This window comes from Hylobates moloch, unplaced genomic scaffold (genome assembly GCF_009828535.3).
Source record: "Hylobates moloch isolate HMO894 unplaced genomic scaffold, HMol_V3 SCAFFOLD_12, whole genome shotgun sequence".
Lineage (NCBI taxonomy): Eukaryota > Metazoa > Chordata > Mammalia > Primates > Hylobatidae > Hylobates > Hylobates moloch.
The window spans coordinates 70,141,744-70,158,413 of NW_026652287.1; the positions used below are offsets into that span (position 1 = coordinate 70,141,744).

Below are 16,670 nucleotides of genomic sequence, written 5' to 3' on the forward strand. Positions count from 1 at the left end.
GAGTCTTTGGTTGTAAGCAATAGAATCTTCCCTGGCTAACCTAAGCAAAAATAATCATGTTGGAAGACTATGGGGTGCTCACAGAAGTAAAGCAAAGCCTAGAGTACCAACATCAGAAAAAAACAAAAACCAGTTAGCTTTGTTAGTCTCAGGAACAGGAACTGAAAGAGAGCCATCATTGACTAAGAGGTGCCAACTGTTGTTTTACCCTTATCTCTGCATCATTACATTAAAGAGTTAAAGAACCAGGAAGAAACAGTCAGATTGACCTGCCTTGAGTCATTCGTCCACACCCTGGCCAGTGGAGGCAGGTACTTTATTCACGGTCTCACCAAGTTTTCACTTAATAGGGGAAGTAATTCCACGAAAGGAAATTGGAATACTATTATACTATTACTCAAAAAGGAAGAATGGATTTTTAAAATGCTGTGTCTACTATACTTATCCAGTGTTCATTTTACCACATCAAACTGTCTTGTTTAGGTAAAGAAAGTCATGTGTTCCTAAACACCTTCCTCATATTGCTTACAGATTTATAAATTTCTAAAATTGACAATTTACATATTCTAACTTTGTCCTGTGTCGCTTGTTGACAAGCAAATATTCCTGAAGTAGGTAATACATTTATAAATTAGGCATTTGAGAACGCTGTGTGTGCAACATGATGGGAAAGGACAGTGAAAGAAGTCAAGGATACCAATGCCAAACATTGTCTTCATGCTTTTCTCTAGTCTTGACCCAGGTATAAGGCTCATAAAAGTTTGCATTTTTGTTCTACTCCCTTTCAGCTAAATCCTTCTCTTTTGCAGGAATTAATTAAGAGGCTGAAGATTAGTTATTTTCAACAAGGGCCCTTAGTCAGGTGAGCTGATATTTCTTCATGAGACTGTGAAATGGACATAGAAAATACATAGAAAAGGACATGGAAAAATTCAGAGAAAAAGAAAATCCCTACCAATGCCCTTCTTTTCCCTCAGATATCCCCCTTGGAATAGGAAAAATAAAAATTGATTAATATTTTCCAATTTACCAGGAATAAGGCTTGCTTTCCAAAATTTCTGCCCAGGGCCAAAAATGCATAGCAATACTAATGTTCAGGACAGAAATTGTGCAGGTGGGGTGGAGCAAGACGGCAAAATAGAAGCCTACATACTATTTGTTCCCCCTGCAGGAACATCAAATTTTAACAACTATCTGCATACAGAAAAGAAGAGTCACAAGAACCAAAAACCAGGTGAGCAATCACAGTACCTGGTTGTAACTTCATCTTGCTGAAAGAGGCATTGAGGAGGGGAGGGGACACAGTCTTGAATCACGATGCCACCTCTTCCCCCGTATACAGCAGCAGCCATGTAGCACAGGGACAGAATCCGTGCATTTGGAGGAGGGAGAGCGCAATGACTAGAGGGCTTTCCACTGAACTCAGCGCTGTTCTGTCAGCAGAAAATAAACCCATGTTGGGCTTAGCCAGCACCCCATCCACAGAGGGAGAATTTGGACCAGGGCTAGCCTGAGGGGAATTACCCATCCCACGGTCAGAGCTTGAGTTTCTCAGCAAGCCTTGCCACCGTGGGCCAAAGTGCTCTGATTTCCTAGGTAAACCTGAAAGGCAGTCTAAGACACAAGGACTGCAATTTCTAGGCAAGTCCTCATGCTGGGCTGGGCTCAGAGCCAGTGGACTAGGGTGACATGTGACCTAGGGAAACACCAGCTGGGGGGCTGAAGAAGTACTTGTGCCAGTCCTCGCACTCCAATCCCAGCCAGCAGCAACAAAAGTGCTGGCAGCAACAAAAGTGACTCCTTCTTTCTGCTTAAGGAGGGGAGAGTTAAGAGTAAAGAGGACTTTATCTTGCAACTTGGATATCAACTCAGCCACAGGAGCATAGAGCACTGGTCAGAGTCATAACACTCCCCATTCTAGGCCCTGGCTCATGGAAGATATTTCTAGACACATCCTGGGCCAAAAGGAAACCCACTGACTTGAACGGAAAGACACAGTCCTGGCAGGATTTGTCATGTGCTGACTAAAGAGCCCCTGGGCCCTGAATAACCAGCAGCAATAACCAGATAGTACACCATGGGCCTTGGGCTCTGAAACATACTGACTTCAGGTGTCTCCAAGCACATTGCCAGCTGTGATGGCTACGGTGAAAGATTCCTTCTACTTGAGAAAAGCACAGGGAAAAGTAAAGGGGACTTTGTTTTGCACCTCAGGTACCAGCTCAGCCACTTGGGTAGAACAATAAGTAAGTTCTTGGGGTCCCCAAGTCCAGGTCTATGCTCTTGAACAGAATTTCTGGACCTGCCCTACGCCAGAGGGGAGCCCATTCCCCTGAAAGGGGAGTCCCTGGCTTGGCAGCATTCACTACAGCCTGACTGATGGGCCCTTGGGTTTAAGTGAACATCAGTAGTGGCTTGGAAGAACCCGCTGTGTGCTGGTGATGGTGGTGGCCACAGGGAGAGGCTCCTGTACTTGTGGAAAGGGGAAGCAAGAATGTGAAAGTCTTTGTATTGCGGTTTGAGTGTTGAGGAGAACATAAGGAAATGTCTGAAGTTTTTGACTGCAGTCCCTGGCTCCCGAACAGTATCTCTGGACCCGCCCAAAGCCTAGGGAAACTTATACGCCAAAGGGATGGATATAAAACTGGCTGGTTTCACCACCTGCTGATTGTAGAGCCCTAGGGCCTTGAGTAAACATAGGGGGTATCATATCACCCCAGTTAAAATGCCTTTTATCCGAAAGACAGACAATAACAAATACTGGAGATGTAGAGAGAAGGGAACCCTGTACACAGTTGGTGGAAATGTAAATTAGTACAACCCATATAGAGAACAGTTTGGAGGTTCCTCATAAAACTAAAAATAGAGCTACCATATGATCCAGCCACCCCACTGCTGGGTATACACCCCAAAGAAAGGAAATCAGCATATCAAAGAGATATCTGCACTCCCACATGTGTTGCAGCCCTGTTCACAATAGCCAAGATTTTGAAGCAACCTAAGTAACCATCATCAGATGAAAGCATGAAGAAAATGTGATACATATACACAATGGAATACTATTCAGTCATAAAAAAGAATGAGATCTAGTCATTTGCAACAACATGGATGGAATTGGAGGTGATTATGTTAAGTGAAATAAGCCAGGCACAGAAAGACAAACATACGTCCTCACTTATTTGTGGGATCTAAAATTCAAACCAATTGAACTCATGGAGATAGAGAGTAGAAGGATGGTTACTAGAAGCTGGGAAGATTAGTGGGTGTGGGAGGGGGAGTGGGGATGGTTAATGGGTACAAAAAAATAGAATGAATGACTTAGTATTTGATAGCACAACAGAGTGACTATAGTCAATAATAATTTAATTGTTCATTTTAAAATAACTAAATTAGTATATTTGGATTGTTTGTAACATAAAGGATAAATGCCGGAGGGGATAGATACCCCTTTTTCATGACGTGATTATTATGCATTGCATGCCTGTATCAAAATATCTCATGTACCCCATAAATATATATACCTACTATGTACCTATAAAAATTAAAAATCAGAAACTCTTTTAAAAAAGGAATTGTGTAGATTCAGTTTTCCATTGTCATATAATTCTAAAGTAATTGGAAATAGGCTTTCTGTTTTCTTTTCCTGTCTTTCAAAATTTATGTTTAAAATATAATTTCCAGAAGGAGGAAAGAACTAACATTGTTTGAATACCACACATTAACTCTACACAATAGGTATTTTTATTACCATTTTCTTTAGAGATATAAAAACAAAGTCTTAAATTGATTAAGTAACTTGTCAATTTTTAAATTGCAGAATAAGTCCTACTCTAGAATTAATATGTGTGTTTAATCATAACATTTATATACTTTTTCCATAATGTTATTATCCTACTCATCACACCCGCAAGAAAAACCTACGGTGCAGAAGATGAAAACTGAAAGATAATTTTTTTATCATATAATACTGAAAATATATAGCATGGGAGTCTATTTTAATCTGTTAAAATATCCAACTATCATACAAGATCTGTAGGTGTATTTGCATGTGTAATATTTAGTTAATCCACTGTATTTTAGGCTCCTCATTGGGGGAGGGTGACACATCTGTTTTGTTTCCACCCATATCACCAGTGCCTAGTATGGAACCTGGCACAGAGAAAGAGCTCAATAAATACTGATTGAATGGATGTTCTTGAATGCTTCAGTTCACTCACTATCTCATAGATTACTAAACTTTTATACTGCTTTCTAATCTACAAATTTTCTTCTTTAATCAGTTTGCTAATTCATTCAGCTTTTGATACACAGGAATAAAATCTAATAATTCATGATGCCATTTTAGAAGTTATTTTGTTGTGGCCGGGCACGGTGGCTCACGCCTGTAATCCCAACACTTTGGGAGGCTGAGAGGGGCAGATCACCTGAGGTCAGGAGTTCAAGACCACCAACATGCTGAAACCCCGTCTCTACTAAAAATATGAAAATTAGCTGGGCATGGTGGTGTATGCCTGTAATCCCAGCTACTTGGGAGGCTGAGGCAGGAGAATCGCTGGAACCCAGAAGGCAGAGGTTGCAGTGAGCCGAGATCACACCACTGCACTCCAGCCTGGGTGACAGACAGAGACTCCATCTCAAAACAATAAAAATAAAAATAAATACAATAGAAGTTAATAGCCGAGCACGGTGGCTTGCGCCTGTAATCCCAGCACTTTGGGAGGCTGAGGTGGGTGGATCATGAGGTCAGGAGATCAAGACCATCCTGGCTAACACAATGAAACCCCATCCCTACTAAAAAATACAAAAAATTAGCCGGGTGTGGTGGCAGACGCCTGTAGTCCCAGCTACTCAGGAGGCTGAGGCAGGAGAATGGTGTGAACCCAGGAGGCAGAGCTTGCAGTGAGCCGAGATTGCGCCACTGCATTCCAGCCTGGGCGACACAGTGAGACTCCGTCTCAAAAAAAAAAAAAGAAGAAGTTATTTTGTGGTTTTTATTGTATGCTGCCAGACAGATGGTGCTAGAAAAGAGAACATACTTTGAGAGCCATTCTTATAGTGGACACTGTTGGGGTCTCACCCAGATCCTCTATTCCAGGGAATTGCCCTCACCTGACAGAAGTTGCCTGGCCTGCTGGGTTTATACCCCTTTCCTTATAGCCTGCCTCTCACAGCCCCTTCCAGGACACTCCACAGCAAATAACCACTGAAATGTATGTACCAAAAGCCAGTCCTTTCAGCTCAATGTAAGATTAATTCTGTGGTACAATTTGTGTGTCAGAACTTCCTTGTGGAATCAGACTGAATCTAGTCTGAAGCTGAGACCACATGGATGTTTAGCTTTCCCCTCTGTCCTGTCCTGCTTTCCTGTCTTACTGTGTGACTCCTCCTTTCCTGAAAGAACTTTCTAAATAAAATATTTGAACAAGAATTCTGCTTTCAGGCTTTGCTTCTAGGGAATTCAGTGCAACAATATAGGAAAACACAGAGTAATGCGAATTAACATTTCTAATATAAATGTTTGATACAAATAATCAGAACCTGTGCCAAAAACTGACATTCTGTTCAAAACATTTATCCTTATTTTCAATTACAATATCTACTTCTTTATAATAACTTTTAATCAAAACCTAAAATAGGCTGGGCATGGTGTCTCATCCTGTAATCACAGCACTTTGGGGCATGGTGTCTCATCCTTGTAATCCCAGCACTTTAGGAGGTCAAGGCTGGAGGACGGCTTGTACTCAGGAGTTTGAGACCAGCCTGGGCAACATAGCAAGACTTCGTCTCTACTAAAAATAAAAACAAAACAAAACAAAAATCCTAAAACAACAGAATAATAGTTCCTGAAAGTTAACGTTGGTTAATTTTCTTTTTTTCCTTTTTTTCCATTATACCCTCTGGGGTTTTTACTTGCAATAGTCTTTGGGGTATAGGTGGTTTTTGGTTACATGGATAAGTTCTTTAGCAGTGATTTCTGAGATTTTAGTCCACCTGTCACCCAAGCAGTGTACACTGTACCCAATTTGTAGTCTTTTATCTCTCATCCCCCTCACCTTCCCCCACGGGAGTCCCCAAAGTCCATTATATCACTCTTAGGCCTTTGTGTCCTAATGTGAGTTAATTTTCAATAAATAATTTAATCTATGTGTAAAATAATATAAAATCCACTGGTGAAATTAAAAAGGAGTTATACATATGTGTAAAGAGTTTTAATCAACAAACACTGACAGTCACGAACACTGAAATACCAGTCATTTATCAAATATTTAAGTGGTTTTAAATATTTGAAACTACTAAGGTGGATCCCTTATATGCAAATATAAATATAATATGTTACTTAATATAAAGGAACCTAGAATCCTCTTAGATAAAATAGATATCTAAACAGATAAATGATTCCTAAGCTAACTACTAATATTCTTTAGTTATAAAATAAATAATGATAATTATAGAAAAACTTAAAAATTATCAAAATTCTACTGTTCAGAGATTAATACTAAATTAATTTAACATTCTTTATAAATATATATCCTTTTAGTTCTTTTCCTACGTTAAATATATAGAAACACATTTTAATAAAAATAAGATTACTTATATATACTATTTTATAATCCACTTTAAAAAAATTACAGTATATTATCAGTATATCCTCATGTAATTAAATATTCTTCTATAACATCAATTTCAAGGATGCACAGTATTGCATTATATGGGTGTATCATATTTTGTTTACATAATTAATTATTATTGGATGCTGATTTTTTGCAGTATTGCTTTCTTATTAGTGTTGCTACAGTGAACTGTGAAACTAAATCCATGTGAACATAAATGATTTTTTTTCCTATTGGAAAAGCACACAATATTTTAATTAGAGATTTGAATGTAGAAGGAATTAAACTGTCAACTATTCTATGTGATTTGTGTAGATTCTGACGAAGTTACTTCTATATACAACTTTGTTTCTAACAGAAACAAGATTAAAATGTTTGGCTTCTTATTCTGCAGAAAGGTTTGAGGACCAAGTTTTACACGTGGTGGGGCTACTCACCCTCATATCTAGTGAGTCCCATATATAAAGCTGCTTTACTTCTGTTTTAAAAGCAGCTTTTTTTTGCAGGCTAGCCTTTCACCATTGAGAAGTAGGGTTCAAGTCTCAATCCACGTAAAGCTGAGGTTTGTTGCATCATCTCCATCCTCAGGGGCTTGGTATCCACGTTCCAAACTTCTGACTTCTGATCCCAAGCCCCTGGAGCCTTAGCCTTTAGTGATGTATCCTTCTCGGATGAGGAAGTCATAGATTTTCCAGATTTTGTTCACATCTATCTTGATGAGTGCTCTTGCCTGCGCCAGTCTTAAGCCTCCTTGCTTGTTACATTCGTTCAATAGAGCAGATTTGTATTCTAAATAGGCTCCAGGGACAAATCTCACCATCTGACAGAGCTCCTTTTCTTTTTCATTCAGCTTCTCTGTGCCAGGGAGGCCAATGAGGTTCAAGGGTGGTGCACTCCGTCTACCTGAATTCGAAGCCACTGGAATGGAACGACTCAGGCCGGAATCAATGTCAGCTTGCCGGCGGAGCCACTGCTGGCAAGCACTACTGTCCTGGATATACTGGAGAACTTCTGAGAGCATAGTGCATTTAAGGTGCTCTTCCTCCCGTGTCTTCTTGAGGTGATCGTAGGTTATGGCACTACAAAAATTGGTAATGCCTGCTGTCCTGTATTCTTGGAGCCTCTTGATTTCCCTTCGAAGTTCAAATTCCAATGCATGGCTTTCAATGAATTTGTCATGTTCCACTGGCCCCACTTTTCTTGCAAGTCGCCTCATTATACAGGTCATGGACCTCCTTGGGATACCGCCGTTCCATTAATTGAAACTTTCTAAGGTTGATTAATCCATGGTCTCTTATAATTTTTTTTCATCTTTGTCTCTCCTTTAACCTGGAATGATAGATATCTACCACAGCCATCTTCAGAGCATGTAAAATGTCCGAGTCATCTTCAACAAAATCAATGTCTCTCAAGTCCCATAATCATGCCATAAATGATTATTTACTTGGGATAGATTTGTAAAGTGGAATTGCTGAATCAAAGCAGTGAGTGCTTCTAAGGCTTTTGTTATTTGTCACCAAATTGTCTTTATGATTGTGTCCATTTCACCAAACTTTAGCCAGTAATGACTGCAGTGAAAAGTATATACATGGCTGGGCGTGGTGGCTCATGCCAGTAATCCTAGCAATTTAGGAGGCCGAAATGCACGGATTGCCTGAGCTGAGGAATTCCAGACCAGCCTTGGCAACGTGGTGAAACCCCGTCTCTACTAAACATACAGAAAATTAGCCGGGCATGGTGGTCTGCACCTGTAATCTCAGCTACTTGGGAGGCTGAGGCAGGAGAATCGCTTGAACCTGGGAGGTGGAGGTTGCAATGAGCCAAGATCATGCCATTGCACTCCAGCCTGGGCGACAGAGAGACTCTGTCTCAAAAAAAAAAAGTATATACACATATACATATATAAATATATGTATAAGTATATACAAATACACATATATAAATATATGTATAAATATATACAAATACACATATATAAATATATGTATAAATATATACAAATACACATATATAAATATATGTATAAGTATATACAAATATACATATATAAGTATATATAAAAATATTTTATATATTTTATACATATATAAAATTCTTGTTAAAAATTACAAGGTTTTTTGTCCAATTTGATAAGTGAAATGGTACCATATTTAAGTTGTTTTTCTCTGCATATTAGAGACGGAGTCTCCATCTTGTTGCCCATGCTGGAGTGCAGTGGCACAATCTTGGCTCCCTGCAACCTCTGCCTCCTGGGTTCAAGCAATTCTCCTGCCTCAACCTCCTAAGAAGCTAGGATTACAGGCACCCATCACCATGCCCGGCTAATTTTTGTACTTTTAGTAGAGACAGGGTTTTGCCACGTTGGCCAGGCTGGTCTCGAACTCCTGACCTTAGGTGATCTGCCGGCCTCGGCCTCCCAGATTGCTGGGATTACAGGCATGGGCCACCACGCCTGGTCATTTTTTTTTTTTTTTGCTTCTAATGAATAATTCATAATGCAATTTAGTTTTTAAATGGAAATATTAATAATATTTCAGGCAATAAAAATATAAAATATATGATTTTCATTAGTAATATTTCCATAAAGATTGATTTGTTATCTTATGACCCTGTTTATGAACTAGGTACTACTATTGTCTCCCATTTTCTGAATGAAGAAACTAAGGCTTAGAGAGGCTAAGTCACCTAAGATAAAAAATAGGAGAGCCAGATTCTAACCCCAGGCTGTCTAAATCCAGATTCTGAGTTGTTAATCTCTACCATACATTCCCACCTTTAAATGCAAACTTGCGAATTGTCAAAATGAAATTACAATTTTTTTAAAATGACATATTGGGGAACACCAAACATATACCTGGACCCAACCTATCTTTCCAGCCTTCATCCCTGTCATTTTCCCAGAAGTCTTCTCCTATATCATCCTTCAAGGCTCAATGTTTAACATAAACCCCTCTGTTAAATCTCCTCAATCTTTTTTGTTTGAATTAATACGTTTCACTTCTTATCTTATAACAGTTTTAGTTTGAACTAATAGATTTCATTAAACAATTTTTGATTTATTAAAAAAATTGAACAGAAAGATCAGAGAATTTACATGTACTCTCTCTGCCTTTTGGGCACTCCCCTGATTTTTGAAGGCAGAAATAGGCCCTCCCTTTGCTGTGTGCTCATAATAACATATACACAATTCAGTATTCTATTTAATCCACATAGCAGTTATAGTTCACAGTAAACTGCAAGTTTCTTGAGAACAGGTATGTTTTATTGATCTCTGTTTCCCAAAGGCCTAGCAGAGTTTCCACCATATACCATGTGTATAATTGCAAAATAGAAGTTACCAGGCACTTGTGAAGCCTGATTTGTTATCTTATGACCCTGTTTGTGAACTAGGTACTATTATTGTCTCCCATTTTCTGAATGAAGAAACTAAGGCTTAGAGAGGCTAAGTCATTGAAGATAAAAAATGGGAGAGCCAGATTCTATCCCAGGCTGTCTAAATCCAGATTTTGAGTTGTTAATCTCTACCATACATTCCCACCTTTAAATGCAAACTTGCAAATAGTTTAAAATTTGTTTCCTCATCCATTAACTGGAGTTATATCAAAGAACCTACATACCTTATAGGGTGGTTGGGAAAATTGACATAATTCTCTATTTTGTAAGCGATTTTGATAATTATTAGTATTGCTTTCAGTTGGGAAGTCTTTATCAAGGCTCCAATTTAGTATAATTTAGCCACTATACTACACATAAGGAATGGAAAAATAAAAGAAATAAGAACCTTATGAGAATGAACTTACCAAAGTCCAAACACACATAATATATAAGTGCTGTTATACAGGTAGCTATTAATATATCAACAATGTGAGATGGAAGAATTAAGTCCACGTGTGAGACTCAGAGAGTTTCACAGGGAGGAAATGCTAGCTTGAAAGTGTCCCTATGTTACTAGACAAGAGCTTCTGTCCTTTTCTCCAAACATGTACTTGCCATTTAAAATATTTTTATAGATTTAGGGGATACAAATACACTTTTGTACATGAATATATTACATAGTGCTGAAGTCTGGGTTTATAGTGTAACCATCACCTGCATAGTGTACATTTTACTAAACAGGTAATTTCTCGTCCCTCACCCCCCTCCCACCTCTCACATTTTGGATTCTTCAAAGTCTCTATGTCCATTAGTACACATTGATTAGTTCCCACTTATAAGAACATGAGGTATTTGACTTTCTGTTTCTGAGTTATTTCAGTTACTATAATGGCCTCAAGTTTTTTGTTTTGTTTTGTTTTGTTTTTGAGCAACAAGGCTGTTTATTTCACCTGGGTGCAGGCAGGCTGAGTCTGAAAAGAGATCAGCAAAGGGTGGTGGATTATCATTAGTTCTTAAAGGTTTTGGGGTAGGCAGTGGAGTTAGGAGCAATGTTTTGTGGGCAGGGGGTGGATCTCACAAAGTACATTCTCAAGGGTGGGGAGAATTACAAAGAACCTTCTTAAGGGTGGGGGAGATTACAAAGTACATTGATCAGATAGGGTGGGGCAGAAACAAATCACAACGGTGGAATGTCATCAATTAAGGCTATTTTCACTTCTTTTGTGGATCTTCAGTTGCTTCAGGCCATCTGGATGTATACGTGCAGGTCACAAGGGATATGACTGCTTAGCTTGGGCTCAGAGGCCTGACATTCCTGTCTTCTTATATTAATAAGAAAAATAAAACAAACTAGTGGTAAAGTGTTGGGGCGGCGAAAATTTTTGGGGGTGGTATGGAGAGATAATGGGCGATGTTTCTCAGGGCTGCTTTGAGCGGGATTGCGGTGACATGGGAACCTAGAGCAGGAGAGATTAAGCTGAAGGAAGATTTTGTGGTAAGGGGTGATATTGTGGGGTTGTTAGAAGGAGCATTTGTTATATGGAATTATTGGTGATGACCTGGATGCGGTTTTGTATGAATTGAGAAACTAAACGAAAGACACAGTTCTGAATAAAAGAAGGAGAAAAATAGGTATTAAAGGACTAAGAATTGGGAGTACCCAGGACGTCCAATTAGAGACTGTCCGAGGGGATTCAACGTTATTGTTTGCTTGGTTGGCGAGTTTTTGGGCTCTAACCTTGAGGTTTTTTATGTTGTCATATACCAGGCCAGATTGATTTAGGTAAAAACAACACTCTTCATTGAAAAATGTACAGAGTCCTCTTTTTTTAACAGTGAATAAGTCAAAGCCTCCATGATTTTGGAGGAAAGACAAATGCAAAGCCAGCAATTGTTTGTTAAAGAAGGATTAGAAATGGCTAGGAGAGAGTGAGTTTGATAGTGTGGTGGAGATAGCTGGGGAGAGGTAGAGGGTGGCATAAGAACAGGAATGAGAATAAGAGTGAGCATAAAAGTAAAGAATAGGACTTCATCAGGGTGAAAGTCTTGGAGGGTACCTTGCCACAGAAGATCTATCCACTTCAAGAGACTTAAGGGTGGTGATTTGAGGTAAAACCAGGAGCTGCTAAATACCAAGAGCCTGAGAAACTGAGGTGGGAAGGCCAAACTGAGGAATTACGTCTGACAGAAGGGAAGAAATGACCGCGGTGGCCTTCTCAGACCCTGTGGGAAAGGCCTCTACCCATCCAGTGAAAGTGTCTACCCAGACCAAGAGGTATTGTAGTTTCCTGACTCGAGGCATGTGAGTAAAGTCAATCTGCCAGTCCTGGGCAGGGGCAAATCTCCGAGCTTGATGTGTACGGAAGGGAGGGGGCCTGAACAATCCCTGAGGAGTAGTAGAATAGCAGATGGAAGTTTTATCCATGTTGCTGCAAAAGACATGATTTCATTCTTTTTATGACTGAGTAGTATTCCATCGTGTGTGTGTGTGTGTGTGTGTGTGTGTGTGTGCATATCACATTTTCTTTATCCAGTCATTGATTGTTGGACACAAGTTTATTCTATATCTTTGTTATTGTGAATAGTGCTGCAGTAAACATACAAGTACAAGTATCTTTTTTATACAACTATTTCTTTTCATTTGGGTAGATACCCAGGAGTGAGATTGCTAGCTCGAATGTCAGTTCTATTTTTAGTTATTTCAGAAACCTTCATACTGCTTTCTATAGAGGTTGTACTAATTTACAGTCCCACCAAAGTGTTTAAGAGTTCCCTTTTCTCTGCATTCTCACCAACATCTTTTGTTTTTTTGACTTTTGAATAATAGCTACTCTAGCCAGGAATGGTGGCTCATGCCTATAATCCCAGAACTTTGGGAGGCTGAGGCAGGAGGATTACTTGAGCCCAGGAGTTCAAGACTCACTTGGGCAACATAGGGAGATGCTGTCTGTACACAATTTAAATATTAGCCAGGCTTCATGGCATGCATGTATGGTCCCAGCTACTTGGGAGGGTAAGGAGGGGGAATTGCTTGGGCCTGGGAGGTTGAGGCTGCAGTGAGCCATGATCATGTTGCTGCACTCCAGCCTTGGAGATAGAGCAAGACCCTGTCTCAATAATAATAATAATAGCTACTCTGACTGGTATAAGATATTTTATCATTGTGGTTTTAATTTGCATTTCTCTAATAATTAATGATGTTAAGCATTTTTTTCATGTTTGTTGGCCATGTGTATATCCTCTTTTGAAACATGCCTGTTCATGTCCTTTGCCCATTTTTAAATGGGTTTGTTTGCTTTTTACTTGTTTGAGATCCTTGTAGATTCTGGATATTAATCCTTTCTTGGATACATAGCTTGCAAATATTTTCTCCCAGTCTGTAGATTGTCTTTTACCTGTTGATTACTTCTTTTGTGGTAGAGAAACTTTTAATTTAATTGTCTCATTTGTATATTTCATTGTTGTTGTTGCATTTGCTTTTGAGGTGTTAGTCATAAGTTATTTGCCTATGACAATGTCTAGAAGATTTTCCCTAGGTTTTCTTCTAGGATTTTTATAGTTTCAGGTATTACATTTAAGTCTCTAATCCATCTTCAGTTAATTTACAGCCTTTAAATCAACAATAGTAAAAAAAAAAAAAGTCTTTACAGATATATATTTTTAAATTATACTTTAAGTTCTACGGTACATGTGCACAACCTGCAGGTTTGTTACATATGTATACATGTGCCTTGTTGGTTTGCTGCACCCATTAGCCCGTCATTTACATTAGGTATATCACCCAATGCTATCCCTCCCCCCTCCCCCCACCCCACAACAGGCCCGGTGTGTGATGTTCCCTGCCCTGTGTCCAAGTGTTCTCATTGTTCAATTCCCACCTATGAGTAAGAACACGCAGTGTTTGGTTTTCTGTCCTTGTGAGAGTTTGCTCAGAATGATAGTTTCCAGCTTCATCCACTTCATCTATGTCCCTACAAAGGACATGAACTCATCCAAAAAAAGGTCTTTATATAATGATAAAGAGATCAATTTAACAAAAAGATCCAGCAATCCTAAATACACATGCACCCAACACCACAGCACCCAAATTCATAAAGTAAATACTACTAGACCTAAGGAAATAGATAGACAGCAACACAATAATAGTTGGGGACTAGACACTGACCGCATTAGACATACCATTGAGGCAGAAAATCAAAAAAGAAATTCTGGACTTAAATCAGACTCTAGACCAAATGAACCTAACAGACATTTATAGAACATTCTGCCCAGCAATTGCAGAATATATATTCTTTTCATCAATGCACGGGCCATTCTCCAAAATAGAACATATGTTAGGCCACAAAATAACTCAATACATTTTAAAGAATCAAAATCATATCAAATATCTTCTGGGACAACAGTGTAATAACACTAGAATAATACCCAGAGGAACTCTCAAAACTATACAAATACATGGAAATCAAACAACCTGATTCTGAATGATATTTAGGTTGATAACAAAATTAAAGTGGAAAGTAGGCCAGGCGCAGTGGCTCACACCTGTAATCCCAGCATTTTGGAAGACCAAGGCAGGTGGATCACGAGGTCAGGAGTTCAAAACCAGCCTGGCCAAGATGGAAACCCCATCTCTACTAAAAATACCAAAATTAGCCAGGCACAGTGGCAGGCACCTATAATCCCAGCTACTTGGGAGGCCGAGGCAGGAGAATCTCTTGAACTTGGGTGGCAGCAGTTGCAGTGAGCCAAGATCATGCGCCTGCACTCTAGCCTGGGCAACAGAGTGAGACTCCATCTCAAAGAAAAAAAAAAAAGTGGAAAGTAAAAAAATTTTTGAAACAAATGAAAATAGAGACAAAACATACCAAAACCTCTGGGATACAGCAGAAGTGATACTCAGAGGGAAGTTCATGGCATTAAAGGCCTATGTCAAAAAGAAAGATCACAAATTAACAACCTAACATTGCACCTCAAGAAAACAGCAAAACAAGAAAAACCAAAGGTAGCAGAAGAAAATAAATAACAGAACAGGACTAAGTGAAATTGAGACCAAAAACAATATAAAGCATCCATAAAACAAGAAGTTGATTTTTTGAAAAGATAAACAAAACTGACCACTAGCTAGAAAGACCAACAAAAAATAGAAGATTCAAATAAACACAAACAGAAATGAAAAAGAAGTTACTACTGATACCACAGAAATAAAAAAGATCATCAAAGAATACAATGAGCATACTATGAGCATGCACAAACTAGAAAACCTAGAGAAAATGAATAAATTCCTGGAAAAAAATCTCTTAATACTGAACCAAGAAGAAATAGAAATCCTGAACTTACCAATAACTAGTAGTGAGATTGAATGAGAAAAAAAAAAAAATCTCCCACAAAGAAAAGCCCAGGACCACAGGGATTCATAATGAAATTCTACCAGAATTACAAAGACGAACTGATACCAATCCTACCAAAACTGTTTCCAAAAATCGAGGAGGAAGGAATTCTCGCTAACTCATTCTACAAAGCCAGTATCACCCTGATACCAAAGCCAGACAAGGACACAACGGAAAAGGAAAACTATGAGTCAATATCCCTGATGAACATAGATGTGAAAATCCTCAGCAAAATCCTAGCAAACTAAATCCAAAAGCACATCAAAAAGATAATACACCATGATCAAGTGGGTTTTATTCAAAAGATGCAAGGATGGTTCAACATATGCAAACTCATAAATGTGATTCACCACAGAAACAGAATTAAAAACAAAAATCATATGATCATCTCAATAGGTGCTGAAAAGCCATTTAGCAAAATTCAGCATCCTTTCACGATAAAAACCCTCAAGAAACTAGGCATAGAAGGAACATACATCAAAGAATAAAAGCCATACATGACAAAACCACAGCAAATATCATACTGAATGGGGAAAAGTTGAAAGCATTTTCCCCAAGAACTGGAACAAGACAAAAATGTCCACTTTCACCACTCTTATTCATGAGAGAACTAGAAGGCTTGGCTAAAGTAATCTGGCAAAAGAAATAAATAAAAAGTATCCAAATTAGAAAAGAAGAAGTCAAATGATCTCTGTTCACTGATGATATGATCTTATACCTAGAAAACTGTAAACACTCCTCCAAAAGAGTCCTAGACTTGATAAATTACTTCAGTAAAGTTTTAGGATACAAAATCAATGTACAAATATCAGTAGCATTTCTGTATACTAAAAACAATCAAGCTGAGAACCATATCAAGAACTTAATCCCATGTACAGTAGCTACAAAAAATTTAAATACCTAAAAATAAATTTAGCCAAGGAAGTGAAAGATCCCTACAAGGAGAACTACAAAACACTGATGAAAGAAATCACAGATGACACAAACAAATGGGAAAACATCTCATGCTCATCAATTAGCAGAATTAATATTGTTAAAGTTACCATACTATTTAAAGCAATCTACATTTATTTAATGTAGCTCTATTCAATGCAATTTCTATCAAATTACCAATGTGATTTTTCACAGAATTAGGAAAAATAATTCTAAATTTATATGGAACCAAAAAGGAGCCCAAATAGCCAAAGCAATTCTAAGCAAAAAGTATAAAGCTGGAGACCTCACATACTGGTATAAAAATAGATCAATGGAACAGAATACAGAACCAATGAACAAAGCCACATACGTACAACCAACG

At 38.5% G+C, this 16,670-nt stretch overlaps 1 protein-coding gene across 1 annotated transcript; it reads right to left on the minus strand.

The window, feature by feature from the left end:
* Positions 1-7,018: 7,018 nt before the first annotated feature.
* LOC116479003 (transcriptional adapter 2-alpha-like) lies at positions 7,019-8,358 on the minus strand. Its single transcript, XM_032762191.2, has one exon. The coding sequence runs from the start codon at positions 7,837-7,839 to the stop codon at positions 7,255-7,257; it is 585 nt and encodes a 194-aa protein (XP_032618082.1). The 5' UTR covers positions 7,840-8,358; the 3' UTR covers positions 7,019-7,254.
* Positions 8,359-16,670: the final 8,312 nt, after the last annotated feature.

Excerpts from the sequence above, each read along its gene's own strand:
- LOC116479003 (XM_032762191.2), bottom strand. The coding sequence starts at position 7,839 with ATGACCTGTATAATGAGGCGACTTGCAAGAAAAGTGGGGCCAGTGGAA.